Source organism: Gopherus evgoodei, chromosome 1 (assembly GCF_007399415.2).
Source record: "Gopherus evgoodei ecotype Sinaloan lineage chromosome 1, rGopEvg1_v1.p, whole genome shotgun sequence".
NCBI classification, from domain to species: Eukaryota; Metazoa; Chordata; order Testudines; family Testudinidae; genus Gopherus; species Gopherus evgoodei.
Window position 1 is genome coordinate 1,203,221 of NC_044322.1, and position 17,247 is coordinate 1,220,467.

At 44.1% G+C, this 17,247-nt stretch overlaps 1 protein-coding gene across 1 annotated transcript; it reads right to left on the reverse strand.

The window, feature by feature from the left end:
- Window positions 1-14,044: 14,044 nt before the first annotated feature.
- On the reverse strand, window positions 14,045-14,983 carry LOC115645579 (putative olfactory receptor 52P1). The gene has a single exon (XM_030550452.1). The coding sequence runs from the start codon at window positions 14,981-14,983 to the stop codon at window positions 14,045-14,047; it is 939 nt and encodes a 312-aa protein (XP_030406312.1).
- Window positions 14,984-17,247: the final 2,264 nt, after the last annotated feature.

Below are 17,247 nucleotides of genomic sequence, written 5' to 3' on the forward strand. Positions count from 1 at the left end.
GCGTTCATCGAACAGATCTATAACCATATTCACACAGGGTCTAATGCAAAGCCACATTGCCTCGCAAAGCAGTACTATCTTCTCGTGGTCTGAAAGCCATGGAAAGGTAAAATGACAGGGTGGATGGAGGTGAGGGATGATGGATGATACTGAAAGAGATTAGGTGATGGTCAGAGAGAGGGAACGGAGAGAGCAGTCCTTGGTGATAGAGTAATAAGATCTTAGATGTGAGGAACTTCTGAAACTCTGAATTTCCATAATGCTGAGCTCAGCCAAACTGGGACAAAGCAACCTTGATTAACAAGGAGATGTCCTTTCCCACTCTTGTCACGCATGTTTAAAGTCAGTGGACCCAGGTGATCACTTTCTGCAGATGTATTTGCCCACTTTGTCATGAAGCTCTTTGGTTTTGGCCCCATAAATTATAGGGTTCAGCATGGGGGGGTTAAGCAATAGAGGTTGGCCAATATGATGTGAATGTAGGGAGCAATGCCCTGACCAAACCGATGTGTTAGAGTGGAGAAAAAGAAGAAAGGGTAATACATCAGCATCACACAGATGTGGGCTGTGCAGGTGTTGAGGGTTTTCTGGTGGGCTTTTTTAGAGGAATTCCTGAGGACAGCCCTGATGATCAAACCATAGGACAGGACAATGAGCAATAGGTCTGACCCAATGAATACAAAGGCTACCACCAAGCCATACATCCTATTGACTGTGATGTCCCCACACAACATCTTTGCTATAGCCATGTGTTCACAGTACGTATGGGGAATAATGTGGTTGGCACAGAAAGGCTGCATGATTAGGAGCAGGGGCATGGGCAGAATGAATAGAACAGCTCTTATCAAACCCACGAGCCCTAGCTTAGCTATTCATGCATTCGTGATGATGGTGGCATATCTGAGAGGCAACATAGCGATCGAAGGCCATTGTCAGGAGGACAGCTGAGTGCATCATAGAGCCTGCATGAAAGAAGAACATCTGGGTGAGGCAGCCACCCACAGTAATGCCCTTTAAATTGAAGCAAAATATACACACAGCCTTTGGCATGACAGAGGTAGATATGCTGATTTCTGTGAGCCCCAGCATGCAGAGCAGCAGGTACATCGGCTTGTGCAGGGTCTGCTCTTTGCCTATAACAAACAGAACAGTGAAATTTCCCAACAGGCTGATAATGTAGAACATAGAGAAAAGGATGGAAATCCTGATGTGAGCAGCTTCCAGGCCAGGGATGCCCATTAGGATGAAAGTTGAACTATCAGAAGGGATGAGGTTGAAAGCTGCCATGAAGTGGTTGATGCGTTGATCAGGCTCAGAAAAGCTCAAGGTGCCTTTGAAAGGAGATAAACACAGCGAGGGGGTCATACACTTTATAACAAATAAGACAGTAAGTAATTTATAGCTATTACCAATCAAGAAAGGATTGAGCAGTGAGTTGGCAACATATGCAGATGGAAAAAGTTCATTTAGATCACATGCAAGTCCAGAGAAGTCCTCAGAGGGAGCTAACCAGCAAATGAATGGGCAGCATGATGGCAGATGAACTTCGATATCAAAAACTGCAATGTGTATATCCATTGGAGGAAAAAGCTTGTTCTAATTTAGGACAGGGAGCTGGGCATCATTGTACACAGCTCTGTGAAACCCTGCTAAGAGTGCAAAACATTGCTGTCCAGGAGGCATAGGATGGGGAATCATATAGAAAATACAATGCCATGAGATCAGCTAGTTAATTTTTCAACCTCCTCTGTACTCTTCTGTGTAGAACTGGGCACCATTCTCACATGGGATATTGCAGAATTAGAGGGGTTCAGACAAGGGCAATGAGAATGATGAAGGACCCTGGGAAACTCTCTTAAGAGAGAGATTGAAAAGATTGGGATTGTTACTTTACAAAGGAGATGAATAAGATTGGATATGAGAAAAGTCTACAAAATACTGACTGATAGAGACTAGATCGAAAATGTGTTCTCCGTGTCTCATGGAACAAGATCAAGAGGATGCTTACATGATTGGGGACTATCATGGGAAGCGCAATGACTGAACAAGGTTTGTAGGGTTTCAAGGTTTATTCTCCACTCTGAACTTTAGGGTACAGATGTGCGGACCTGTATGAAAGACTCCTCTAAGCTTATTTATTAGCTTAGGTTACAGTGGCTGCCACCACCAAGCAATTTAAATCTTAGGGGAGAACCACATGGAATTCTGCCTTCCCCCAAATATTTGCTAAGTCCCTAACCCCCATTTCCTGGCAGGAATGAGTCTAATTCCTCCCTCCCAAGTCCTTACACCTCTTTTCCTTGGTAGACTTGAGGGAATTCCCTCACCAAATCCTGGTGAACACAGATCCAAACCCCTTAGATCTTAAAATAATAAAAAATCAATCAGATTTTTAAAAGAAGAATTTTAATTAAAGAAAAACAGGTGAAAAGAATACCTCTGTGAGATAAGGAAGCAAGATAATCTCACAGACAACAATTTCAAAACACCGAGGATTTCCCTCTGGGCAAAACTTTAAAGTTAAACAGAAACCCAATTTGATTCTCCCTCTATTTTTCAAAAGAAATTACAAATAGAAATAAAATTAATTTAATACATTCCTTCTCTAATTACTCACTACCCTGTTAGGAGTGGGATGGTTCCTTCTCCCTGTCCGGAAAAAGCCTACACAGACAGACAAAAGACTGTTTTCCCTCTCCCAACTTTGAAAGTATCTTGTTCCCTTATTAGTCTTTCCTATATCTAGTTCTGGTGTTCACTATTAAGGATGGATGCTGATACATTGAAGAGCATTCAGAGCAGAGTCACAAGAATTATTAAAAGATTAGAAAACCTGCCTTATAGCGATAGACGCAAGGAGTTCTATCTATTTAGCTTAATAAAGATGATTAAGGAGTGACTTGATAACAGTCTGTAAGTATCTACATGGGGAACCAATATTTAATAGGCTCTTTTGCATACAGAGGAGTAACATGATCCAATGCCTAGCAGTTGAAGTTAAATAAAATCTGACTGGAAATAAAACACGCATTTTTATACGGTTAGTGTAATTAACCATTAGAACAATTTACCAAGGGTCTTCGTGGATTCCCCATCACGGAGAATTTTTAAATGAAAGTTGGTTGTTCCTCTAAAAGAGCTGCTCTAGGAATAATTTTCAGGAATTTCTCTGGCCTGTACCCTACAGGAAATCAGACCAGATGATCACAGTGGTCCTTTCTAGGCTTGGAATCTATAAACATGTCCAGAGTCAGCTGGAAGCATTTTGCCTGCAAGCTCGTGCCTTTTTTTCCGTTCATGACTGTGTTGAATTTAGCCCTATGAGGAGAAATTATCATGTGATTGTGGTACCTTGGAAATCTTACACTGGGTGTGGGTTTTTTTTGAGGCAGACGGAGCCCGTGACACTGCATGGATGAACGTTTTAGGTGAGACAAATAATGACTAGAGCCTGTAAATTTTCCACATTGAGGAATGAATGTACAACCCTCACCCAAACTGACTAACAGAGATGGCCAGCAAATGGTCCTAGAGCATCCTGGTGCAGTAAGAGGAGGCCCTGAAACATAAATCCTTATCAGAGGCCCAGTTTGAGGCCTAAGGCATGAACTAAAGTAATGGGCAAGACTTTGCTCACATAAAGCAAAGTGAAGCTGTGAGCCAGGGGCAGGCCCTGCTCACAGAAGCTGGCAAGGAAAGGGCTGATGCTGCGCAAAGAGACATACCTAAAAGGTACTGGACACCAGAAATCAGAACATTTGCATACTTGTAGACTCCACACGGATAACAAGGAACAGACTGACCCATCCCAATGACAAGGCCAAAAGAGGAATACGAAGGATAGAGTTGTTTTGTTCAAAAGGTGAGATGTGGCACCTTACTGTGTAGAGGGGTTGTACCTTGTTAGGTAGATGGGTTGTACCTCAATATGTCAGGAGTGATGTGTAACTTGTTTTTACTTGTGTATAGCAGCACCTTGGACTTCTATGCCGGGGAGCTGGAGACTGTGTTTCTCTTCGACAATAAACCTGGCCCGGGTGCCTTTGTACCTTACTAGACTCTGTGGTCATTGGGGGTTCTCTCGGGGTCTGCTGGGTCAGCTCTCTGCGCAAAGCTAGGGCAGCACACAGAGGGAACACGCACACAGCCGAGTGATATCAACATTGACTAGAACAGAGCACCACCCCAGGAGTGTCTGACAACAGACAACACCTGGTTTGATCGTCTGTGTCCCTGTGGCCCACATGGAAGCTGTATTTATCTAGGCCCTCACATGTCCCAGAGCTGCCCGCTGTCGTTATATTATGTGCTTACTTCCCAGCTCTCAAATTGTTCCAAGCTCGCAAATTGCATACTTCCCAGCTTCCCAGCTCGGAAAGTGTAGCAGCTCCCAAAGCAGCATGCAGTGTATGGGTGCTCCAAGAGAAGCAGCACAGGTGTCATATGTGAGATTTCTCACAGGTGAGACAGACTCATTGATCTCCCCCTTGCCAAGGGAGCAAGTGTGACGGGAGGCACCTCACTCCCTGCAGAGGAAGAGCTGTGGGGAGTGTGGGTTGGCTTGGAGGTTGTGGGAGCCAGGAATGACTGGCGAGCCTGGAGTAACATTGGCGTCCAGCGTACTGTTGTAATCAGGGCAGCCTGGGATTGGGAAGGAGAGTACAGACGGGATCAGAATATGATGGAAGATTGAAGCAGCTGAGGAACAAAGATCAGTGGTTCTTTCCACCAGTGAAATACCAGAAGTTACATAATTAACATTCAAGAACTACATTTGGAAACGAAATTAAGTAAAGGTTGTGACACCCAGGCTGCAGTTCTGTGACTTGGTAGGGCAAAGAGACTCTGAGATCCCCTCACCAATACACTTGGGGCCAGAAAATGACCCAGCACTGGCCTTGGTCCAACAATCACAGCGAAAAATTTAACTTCAGCATCACTGCCCCCTGTCCATGTACATGCTGCTCCCAGTCTCCGCAACCCCCAGCACTTCCCACCTCTCTAGGTACCTCCTGGCTGTCCCACAAACCTCAGCATTGCCCGCCTGTCTATCTACACTCCCCTGTGTGCCTCCACGTTCTCCAGCACTACTTGCCACTCCACACACCCAGAACCCCCAGCACTGCTCTCCTGTACTTGAACATCCCCTCCCTGCCCCCACAACCCCCAGCCCTACCAGCCTATATATGAATGCCCTGCCTGACCCAAAAACCCAAGCAGTACCTGCCTGTCCGTAGACATCCCCTGCCTTCCCAACACCTTCAGGGCTAACTGCTTCTCTGCGTAAACCTCCCTGGTTGCCCCTCAGTCCTCTGGGCTCTCTACCTGTCCATGTACACCCCTATCCCCACCCCAATTACCCTCAGTGCTGCCTGCTTGTTCATCCCTATCCGCACCCCCACAACTTACAGCCCTGCCACACAGTGATACCCCTCACCCAAGACCAAAACCATGTTCCAGACCCCACAGCCACAGCTCACAGAAATATCTCCTCGGACTAGGTTAAACTAACTATCTGCCTCTACCAGGGAAAAGGGAGAGATCAGCCTGAACAGCATTTCTGGGGCCAGTGTGTGGCACATTCTTCTTGTGAACACTCTGGTCACACAAATGTCTGCTGCAGAGGTTTTGGCTGTAGTTCTTAACAGGACAGTGAAGTTCCTGAACAGGAAAAAATGAGCGAACCAGAGGAAAATCCACATAAACCCCAAAAAGGAATCTATTGAGACAGATAGAAGGACACAGTAAGACACAAGGAACTGATCTTAAAAAACAAATATTTTTCTAAACTATTTCAAAAGCATTTGTAACTCCAGGGTTACCAGGTAAATCCCTTCGTGTTTCTGACAATACTGAACATTTCTAGTTGTTGTCCTGGTGAATTCCTGCCAAGGTGGTTCTTGACTTGAACTCTGGAACTCTTCCTAAGCCCTTAGCACTAACTTTAATGCAGAAACAGGCAATTCACTGAAATCCCGCTCATCAGAGAGAGGAAATCTCCTTACTTTGACAGGAAGGAAAAGCCCTGAGAAACAGTGTATGAATCTCACATGTCTGACACTCGGCGTGCTGGGCAGAGACCTTTATGATTCCCTTACAGTCCCTCCCAGACAATTCCCTCAACTCTATGAGCAATGGGAAGAGCAGAAAATAGACTGTGAAGAACTTCAACCTGAGAGCCTCCCCTGGGAGTGAAGAAATGATTTGCGGATCCCAGGGGCTCAGAATGCCAGGACAAACTGAGTCTTCCAGACAATTCAGCCTAGCAGTTGATGGTGGTTTTCTTTTCTGTGTGTAATGTACTGCCATCTGCACAATGTGTGGGGTGCTGCCACAAGATACAGGACAAAAAACCATTTTCAATTTATCATAGCAGAGTGCCGCTGCATAGCACCCATCCAAAAAGTCACTGTCACCCTATGGAGGCCAAATGACTTGATCCTGACTTAATGTAGGCTGAAGGGCGTGGAAAAGGCTTTCTTCTGCCAGGATTCTGACATCAAAGGTATTTGTCAGTATCCCTTTTGGAGGCCTAAAGTGGATATATATCTGGCAGCTCAAACTGTTCTAATAGTTTGTCTACAGAGCATCGAATTTCATCTGCCATTATGCTGTCCATTGACCTGGCTTGGTTAGCTCCCTCTCAGGACTTTTCTGGACTTGACTATAACCTAAATAATCTGGTGCCATTTGCAAATGTTGTCACCTCACTGCTCACCCCTGTTCTAGATTGGTGTTAACTATAAAATATTTACTATACTAATTGATATAAAGTGTGTAACCCTCTTGTCATAACCAGATGTTTCAAAAGGAATGAGGGAAGTTTCCTTTGTTTAGAGTCAGTTTCAGTTTTGGCCAGAGTGGAAAAGATCAAGGAACCAGCCTCTTACCAGAGTAGCGAGTATTAAGGAAGGAAATAAATTGGTTTATGTTTATTTTTCTTTTTGTAACTTGGCTTGGCATTAGGGGAATAATCAAATTGGGAACATCCTCTGTGTTTTGAATCTATTGTCTGTGAGATCAGCTTGTATGCTGTCTCCCAGAGGGATTTTTTTTTCTTTTACCTTTCTTTTCTTTAATTAAAAGCCTTCTCTTTTAAAAAAATCTGATTGATTTTTTCTTGTTTTTAGATCCAAGGGAATTGGATCTGGACTCACCAGGGATTGGGGGGGGAAGGGTAGAGGGAGAAGGAGTAATTCTTCCTTGTGTTAAGATCCAAGGAGTTTGGATCGGTGTTCACCAGGGAATTGGTGGAGGAGTCTCTCAAGGCTACCCAGGGAGGGGAAGGTTTTGAAGGGGAAGACAGAGTTTTCCAAATGACTCAAATATTCGGATGGTGGCAGCATATTGATCTAATTAAGCTTAGGGCTTCTCATGCAGGTCCCCACATCTATACTCTAAGGTTCAGAGTGGGGGTGAAACCTATGACACCCCTCACTGTGCTTCTCTCCCTTCACAGGCACCTTGAGCATTTCTGAGCCCGATCAATGCTTCGACCACCTCATGGCAGCATTCAAACTCTCTCCTTTTGACCCTTCAACATTCATCCTCATGGACATTGCTGGACTGGAAGCTGCTCACGTCTGGATATCCATCCCTTTCTCTATGTTCTACTTTATCAGCCTGTTGGGAAATTTCACAGTTCTCTGTTGTATAGAAAGAGCAGACCCTGCACAAGCCAATGTACCTGCTGCTCTGCATGCTGGCATTCACAGACTTTGGCAGGTCTACCTCCGTCGTGCCAAAGGCACTGTGTATATTTTGCTTCAATTTGAGTGGCATTACTGTGGGTGGCTGCTTCACCCAGATGTTCTTCCTTCACGCAGTTTCTATTATGCAGTCAGCCGTCCTCGTCACAATGGCCTTTGATCGCTATGCCACCATATGTAACCCTCTGAGATAAGCTAGGGCTAGTGGGTTTGATAAGAGCTGTTCTCTGCATCCTGCCCCTGCTCCTGAGCAGGCAGCCATTCTGTGCCAACCGCATTATCCCCCACATTTACTGTGACCACATGGCTGTGGTAAAGATGTCATGTGGGGACATCACAGTCAACAGGATGTACGGCTTGGTGGTAGTGCTTGTATGTACTGGGTTAGACCTGGCACTCATTGCCTTGTCCTATGGTCCGATCATCAGGGCTGTCCTCAGAATCTCCTCCAAGAAATCCCACCAAAAAGCCCTCAACACCTGCACAGCCTACATCTGTGGGATGCTGATGTCTTATGTTTCAAACCTCTTCTCGAACCTAACCCACCGATTCAGTCAGGGCATCGCTCCCCACGTTCACATCGTCTTGGCCAGCCTCTATTTCTTTGTCCCCAACATGCTCAATCCTATCATTTATGGGGTCAAAACCCAAGAGCTTCGTGAGAAATTGGGCAAATACACCTGCAGAAAGTGATCACCTGCGGCCCTGACTTTAAATCTGTGTGACAAGAGGGGGAAAGGAGATCTCTTCATCAATCAGGGGTGTTCTGTGCCAGTTTTGCTGAGCTCAGCATTGTGGAGGTTCACAGTCTGAGAAGTTCCTCATACCTAATGTCTTATCACACCATGACCAAGCACTGCTCTCTCTGTTCCTGAATCTCTCTCTGACCATAGCCTGACCTCTTTCAGCATCACACATCAGCCCCCATCCCCACAAACGCTGTCCATCGTCCTTTCCATGATTTCAAGACAACTAGAAGATACTGCAGCTTTCTGATGCAAGGTGGCTTTCCATTAGTCCCTGTGTGAATAGGGTTCTGGCTCAATTCAGAATTATGGAAGCCAAAAGAGCTTCAGAGAGCCAAAGACAAAGAAAGATACTACAATGCTGAACATCTTTAACATATGTGCTGTAATCCAGTAAACAAAAATGTACATGTTTTTTCTACTTCCAATCATTCAGGAATCCTGGAGGATAAACCAAAAGTGTCAGTTGGAGGGTGCTAGTATAGGAAAGCTGCTGCAAAAAATGAGGACATTCAACTAAAGCTTGTAGGCAAGAGTTGTGAAACAGTGTGTTTTTGAGAACATGACTGTGTTACCCTGGATTTAGGAGTGTGTACTTCAGAATGTGTTCAACCCAAATGATTGCACTGGTCACTGCTGATATGTACGACCAACAGCAGAAGCATTCTACTGCCGACAAAGACTGTTAGGATGAAATGTTGCCTTTTAGAGACTAACAATAACAAACTAATTCAACTCAAAATATGGACATTGACTATCATCATTGAATGTAATTATACATAAATAATATAGTAATGTTACTGGGTTTGTTTTGTTTTGTTTTAAACAACATATGTATTGGGCTACTTTTTGGCTAGTTTAAAATCCGCCATTCACCCTTTTTTGTTTGAAACACCTCCCAACCCTCAATCAGGATTCAAGTACCAGTAGTGGGATTTTAATATTGAATTTGATTGTCATCTCTTAGCTTTGTTTCTGACGGAGACAAACTCCTGCTGGGGCTTGAAGCAGTTTTTGAAAATATCAAATCTGTACTAGATATCTGAAGAAATATTTTAAGAAATTGATAGGGCTACTTTGGAGTTGGCTTCTAAGTGAAATTGGGCTATTAATGCAGCAGAAATCTGGCAAACCACCTCCAGGTGAGCTGGAGGCAGAGAAGCATCAGCCAGAACCACAGCATTTCAACAGCATTTTTGCGCAGGAGAATGATTTCTGTGGATGCCTTCATTGTGTCTAAATACCAAAATCTGAGAGAAAGATGTGATTCATACTGGTTGCTGATAAATTATGTAGTCAATTCCTTGAACAATCTTTCATATGATATGAACTTTGTTCAAGAGGCCAAATAAAATGGGTTACCTAGGGAGGTGGTGGAATCTCCATCCTGAGAAGTTTTTTAAGATCTGGCTTGACAAAGCCCTGGCTAAGATGATGTAGTTGGGGTTGAACTAGATGACCTCCTCAGGTCTCTTCCAACCCTAGTCTTCTGTGATTCTGTGATTCTATGAATAACCAATGTCAGGTTTACTGCCCATAATAAAATAGTACAGGAAAAAGGTTTTATATGACACCAGTCTCTGGGAAGCCGTCTCGTGCAGTGATGTTATATACATATTATGCAGAAAGTTGCCCCACAAAGTTAAACATTTCAGCTTTTATTATTTACATGAATATTTCACACCTTACATATCTCTTTACATGTCACTAAAATCCAACCCAACAGTTTCTCCCACTTCCGCAACTATTGTGGGAAACTTTCCCTGGCTTCCGTATTACCCCACAGGAATTGGCTAGCACAATGGTCTGAGTCCCCACTCCCACTCCTTTTACCCAGAGGCTTGCCTGATCAAAAGGGCTCCTCTTCCACTCTCCTGTGTGGCAGTCCTTGTAAAGGTGATATGGCAAGGCCTAGGATTCCTGGGATGCTGAACCCCCAGTCTCATCGTGTTCACATAGGACAGGACCTTGGGTTTCCCCACCCTAGGGTGCTCTCTTCATAGAATCATAGAAGATTAGGGTTGGAAGAGACCTCAGAAAATCATCTAGTCCACCCCCCTGCTCAAAGCATGACCAATTCCAACTAAATCATCCCAGCCAGGGCTTTGTCAAACTGAGCCTTAAAAATCTCTAAAGAAGGAGCATGAAAGTGTTCTTATGCATATGAAAGTACCCTTATGCAGGCAAAAGTTTCACAGCCACTGGGAATCATCCCAGACCTGCAACATTATGCGGTCCCACAAGTCTGTGCTTGTTTTCCGGGCCCAGAATCGGCGTTCCATGGCATGAACCTGTCTCATTGCCACCATGATGTCCAAATTGCCAGGGCCTGTGCTCTGAGAGAATTCTGTGTCCATGCCCTCATCACTTTCGTCACCACACTGCCATTGCCTCCTCATTTGCTTTTTCAGGTTCTGGTGCTGCATACACTGCAGTATAATGTGCGTGATGTTTACAGGGCTCATAACTGCTGCGGCAATCTGAGCGGGCTCCATGCTTGCCGTTGTATGGCATCTGTGCAGAAAAAAAGGCATGAAACGATTCTCTATCATTGCTCTCACTGAGGGAGGGGAGCCTGGTGACATGTACCCAGAACCACCCACGACAATGTTTTTGCCCCATCAAGTATTGGGAGCATAACCCAGAATTCCAATGGGTGGTGGAGACTGCGGGAACTGTGGGATTGCTACCACAGTGCAACGCTCTGAAAGTCAACGCTTGCCTCTGTACTATGGATGCACTCCGATGACTTAATATGCTTAGTGGGGACACACACAATCCACTGTATCAAACTGATTTCTAAAAAATCGACTGCTATTAAATCGACCTAATTTCATAGTGTAGACATACCCATAGAATCATAGAATCTCAGGGTTGGAAGGGACCTGAGCATGTCATCTAGTCCAACCCCCTGCTCAAAGCAGGACCAATTCCCAACTAAATCATCCCAGCCAGGGTTTTGTCAAGCCTGACCTTAAAAACCTCTAAGGAAGGAGATTCCACCACCTCCTTAGGGAACCCATTCCAGTGCTTCACCACCCTCCTAGTGAAAAACTTTTTCCTAATATCCAACCTAAACCTCCCCCACTGCAACTTGAGACAATTACTCCTTGTTCTGTCATCAGGTACCACTTAGAACAGTCTAGATCCATCCTCTTTGGAACCCCCCTTCAGGTAGTTGAAAGCAGCTATCAAATCACCCCTCATTCATTCATGTCCCCCATTATGAGTCCAGCCTCCCAGGCCTTCTTGTCTGGTGACATCTCCCTGTGCTGGACCCTCTGCCCAACTTGCTCTTCTCAGCTGCTCATCATGCTCACCTGCCGTGTTCCTTGTGCCCAGGCCAGCATCCTCAATCCTGGCTCTGGCTCTGCAGCTCCCTGCTGTCGCTCAGCTGGGCATCCCTTTGTCACAGCTGGTCTGTGCTGACCCAGCTCCCAGTTGTGGTCTGCTCCAACTGCAGCTCCCCAGTTCTGCCTCAGCACTGCTGCTCTGTCACTGGCCCAACTCTAAATCTTCTGGCTCAGTGCTGCTTCTCTGGCTCCAGCCCAACTCTGCCTTTCGGCCTGCTTCTCTGGCCCTTGTGTTTCTGGCTGTTGCTGCTCTGCCTCTACTTCAGCCTGAGGTAGTTGCCAAATTTCCTCTGCATGAATAGCCTCAAATCACTTAAAAATAACCTAAAATGCTCAATCTATTTATTGAAACAAAGTTGTTGTTTTTTATTTTTTATGAACACATTGGTCTATACATCAACTAACAAACGAAAGATTTTCTTTAGCTATCTAGTACAGATGTGATTTTAAAAAAAGAGCTACAAACCCAAGCAGGAGTTTGTCCACATTAACAAAAAAGCTACGAGATGATGATCAAATTCAAAATCAACCTCCCAATACCGGTACTTGTATCCTGATTGAGGACTGGCAGCTGTTTCAAATGAAAAACATCAAACGACAGAGTTAAAAATAGCCCAAAAGTAGGCCAGAATATATGGAGTGTAAAAACAACAATATCATTATTGTATTATTTATTTCTAATTGCATTCAGTGACTGCAGTTAGTGTCTATATTTTGAGTTGAATTAGTTTCTTACTGTTAGACTCTAAAAGGCAACATTACATCCTCATTGTCTTCTTCAGAAGTAGAATGCTTCTTCTGCTGGTTGTACATAACACTAGTGACCAGTGCAATCATTTCTTTCTCTGGGGCAAAATGTTCACAAAATTTTTTGTCATTGTATAGATGCCTAACATGAAGAATGTTTTCTAAAACTCCTCCTGCATCTTTTCTCACAAAAAGCAATACCTCAGAGGTTTGAACATTGGTCTGCTAAAACCAAGGCTTTGAGTTCAATCCTTGAGGGGGCCATCTGGGGCAAAAATCAGTACTTGGTCCTGCTAATGAAGACAGGGGTCTGGGCTCAATGAACTTTCAAGGCTGCTTCCAGTTCCAGGAGATAGATATATCTCTTATCATTAATAAAAGTTTTTATCAAGTTCATCTGCGAAAACAATCTTCCAACTGCAGCATTGCTAAAAGTTAGTGACAGCAACAACAGAGTAAAAAAGCCAAATTCATTGAAGTCTTTGTCACCAGCAGCTTCCGTGTATTTGAGACCTTCATCCCAAAACTGCTCCAAATGGTTGTTCTGAGTATGAGGCCAATGAACCACTGGCAAAATTCTCCACTTCTGCTCCAAATATCCAAGATCTCCAGAAATAAAATGGCAAAAATTAGAAATTCACCAATAAAGTTCATGCAGGGCAGAGCACAGTAGAAGGACTTAGCATGGTTGGTGGCAATCTGTCTTTCAGAAAATCCAACATGAAACTTCAACACCAACTTTTGACTTCTTTGACACTAGGAAGGGTTCATGTGTATTTTGAAAGGTCCAGCTGAAAAGCAATGTGAAAATTGACTATGCAAAGCAATAAGTAATTAGACTCCAAGGTGACGTCGGAGTTTAACACAGCAATCCATTTCCAAAAAACACAGGGTTTCGCAAGTCTCACCAACAAGCTCTAGTAGAATGTCCTCAATCCCTGCAGCCATTTTCCTGTATTCACACTTTCCGTCTGAAACTTTTGGATTATCCTCCAGGTCTCCTGAAGGATTGGAATTAGAGAAGTCAGATAAATTTTGTTCACCAGATCACTGTACATGTGCTAAAGAAGATCAGCATTGTAGTTGCTTTCTTTGTTTTTGGCTATCAGAAATCACAGCTTCAGTTCGTCAAACTGATGAAGAACCCTGTTCACACAGGGTCTCAAGGAAAGCCTCCTTGCATCAGAGAGCTGCAGCATCTTCTGGTGGTCTGGAAGTCATGGAAAGGGAGAGTGTCATTGTGTATGGAGGGCAGTGCTGATGGGTGATGCTGACAGTGATCAGGTGATGGACAGAGAGAGGGATCACAGCCATTGGGAGAGCAGTGCTTGGTCATGAAGTGATAAGATGTTAAGTATGAGGAATTTCTCAGAATGTGAACTTTCACAATGCTGCGTTCAGACAAACTAGGATATAGCACCCTTGATTAATGAGGAGATATCCTTTACCTCTCTTGTCATACAAGTTTAAAGTCAATGGCAGCAGGCAATCACATTTTGCAGGAGTATATGCCCATTTTGTCTCGAAACTCTTTGGTTTTGACCCCATAAATGATCGGGTTGAGCATGGGAGGGATGAGGAGATAGAGGTCAGCCAAGATGATGTGAACATGGGGAGCGATGCCTTGACCAAACCGGTATGTGAGATTGGAGAAAAGGACAGGAGTATAATATGTCAGCATCACACAGATGTGGGCTGTGCAGGTGTTGAGGGCTTTCTGGTGGGCTTTCTTGGAGGAGATTCTGAGGACAGCCCTGATGATCAGACTGTAGGACAAGGCAATGAGCATCAGGTCAAACCCAATGACTACAAATGGTGTTATCAAGCCGTAAGTCCTGTTGGCTGTGATGTCCCCACATGACATCTTTGCCACAGCCATGTGGTCACAGTGCATGTGGGGGATAATGCGGTTGGCACAGAATGGCTGTCTGATCAGGAGCAGGGGCACAGGCAGAATGAAGAGAACAGCTCTTACCAAACCCACAAGCCCTAGCTTAGCTATTCGTGCATTGGTGAGGATGGTGGCGTATCTCAGAGGGTTACATATGGCAACGTAGCGATCGAAGGCCATTGTCACAAGGATGGCTGAGTGCATAACAGAAGCTGCGTGAAGGAAGAACATCTGGGAGAGGCAGCAACCCACAGTAATGCCTTTCAAATTGAACCAAAATATACACAGTGCCTTTGGCACGACGGAGGTAGAAGTGCTGATGTCTGTAAGCGCCAGCATGCAGAGCAGCAGGTACATTGGCTTGTGCAGGGTCTGTTCTTTCCCTACAACAAAGAGAACAGTGAAATTTCCCAACAGGCCAATAATGTAGAACATACAGAAAGGAATGGAAATCAATATGTGGACAGCTTCCAGGCCAGGGATGCCCATTAGGGTGAATGCTGAAGGGTCAGAGGAGGTGAGGTTGAAAGATGCCATGAAGTAGTCGAAGAGTCGATCGGTGTCAGAAATGCTCAAGATGTCTGTGAGGGAGAGATGCACAGCAATGGGGCTTACACACATTATAACAAATAGTGCAGTAAATATTTGATGGCTATTAATAATCTAGTACGGGGAGTGAGCAGTGAGGTGACAACATTTGCAAATGGCACCAGATTATTTAGGTTATTGTCAAGTCCAGAAAAGTCCTGAGAGGCAGCTAACCAAGCCAGGTGAATGGACAGCATAAAGGCAGATGAACTTCAATGTCAATAACTGCAACATGTATACCCATTGGAGGGAAAAGCTTGAAGTCCTCAAACATCTTACAAGGTTAAGGGTTCAGTGACTTGGATGTCATGGTACAGAGCTCTGTGAAGTCCTGCTCATAATGCAAGCATAGAGAGGGACTAAGCACAACATTGACATCCAGGTGGAGTGGGAGATGGCATAATATGGAAAATACAATACCATGAAATCAATTAGTCAATGTTTCATTATCCTCTGGACTCATCTATGTGGTACTGGCATGGTTCTCACATAGAAGATTGCAGAACTAGAGGGGTTCAGGGAAGGGCAATGAGAATGGTCAAACACCTAGGGAAACTCTCTTACAGAAGAATGTTAAAAACACTGGGATTGTTACCTTACAAAGGAGAAGAACAAGAGGGAACACAAGAAAAGTCTATAAAATACTGACTGGTAGAGAGTAGATGGAGAATGTGTTCTCCCTGTCTCATAACACAAGTTCAAGAGCATATTCAATTAAACTGAAATGTGTCAAAATAAAAGCAGTTAAAAATGAATGCTTTCTTCGTTAAATGCCTAATTAGACTGAGGAACTCATTGCCACAAGAGTTAGTTGAGGCCATGCACTAATCTTGGACATTTACATGGATAGTGAGATTATCCGGTTATAATAATTACAGCTAAATAAATATTTTGAAAAGGTTATTCACCCCCGTGTTTCAGGGCACAAGCCAGACTCTAGCTGTTAGGCTTAAAGGTGATGCCCCATGGTGGTAAGGTCACCCTCCCACTCCCATCCACCCACTGCTGGGTTTGTTGCACCTTCTACTGCAGCACTAGCAGCTGTCACTTTCAAAGAGAGGACACTGGACTAGATGGACCATAGATCTGATCCACGGTGCCATTCCTATGTTGGAAAGGAGCCAAGTTTCCCCCATGGAAACAGACATAATCATGCTGGGTGATGACTTTGTGCTCAACAGAATGGGCATGAGGGGCACAAGGCCTTGAAATTTAGGGCTACAAGCCTGCACCTCTCTTACTTCCCTTGTTTCTTTTGGTAACCCAGCTTTGCATGAGACATAAGTTACAGGTTTTATCTGACAAGTATACGTAGAGACACGTGTCAGCAACTTCAGCTGCTAGCCCTTCTCATACCTGAATATTGATGAAGTTGCAGCTGACATAAAAAATGTGGGATGGTAAATAATGAAGAGGACAGGTCACTGTTTCAGAGCAATATGGAGTGGTTGGTAAACTGAGGCAAAGGAAAAAATATGTGTTCTAACATAGCTATGTAGATATCTCCATCTAGGAACAATGAATGTTTGCAGTGCTTACACGATGCGAGACTCTCATTGGACGCGCAATGACTCTGAACAAGATATGGGAGGCACTCATGTGACTGCTGATGGAATCCTATGTCCAGTTCTGGTGTCCATGATTAAATATGGGTGTGGACACTCTGAAGAGAGTTCAGAGAAGAATCACAAGAACTAGTAAAATATTAGAAAACCTGCCTTATCCCGATAGGCTCAAAGATCACAATCTATTTAGCTTAAAAAAGATGATTAAGGAGTGACTTGATGATAGTTTCTAAGTACCTATACGTGGAGCCAATATTTAATAGTCTGTTTCTCATCCTAGCATACAGAGGAGTAACACAATCCAATGAATGGAAGTTGATGTTAAAGAAATTCTGACTGAAAATAAGGCATACATTTTGTAAGGAAAGAGAGTACTTAACCATTAGAACAATTTACCAAGGGTCATGGTGGATTATTCATCAGTGAGAATTTTGAAATTAAGGTTCGATGTTTCTCTAAAACCTTTGCTCTAGGAATAATTTTGGGGAAAATCTCAGGCCTGTGTTATACAGACAAGATGAATCCAATGGTCCCTTGTGGCCTTGGAATCTGCGAACATGTACCCAGGAGTCAGTTGGAGGCATTTTGCCTGCAAACTCGAACCTGAGCTTACAGAAGGCTCTGCATGGATGAATGTTTTAGGTGAGA

Excerpts from the sequence above, each read along its gene's own strand:
- LOC115645579 (XM_030550452.1), bottom strand. The coding sequence starts at position 14,983 with ATGGCATCTTTCAACCTCACCTCCTCTGACCCTTCAGCATTCACCCTA.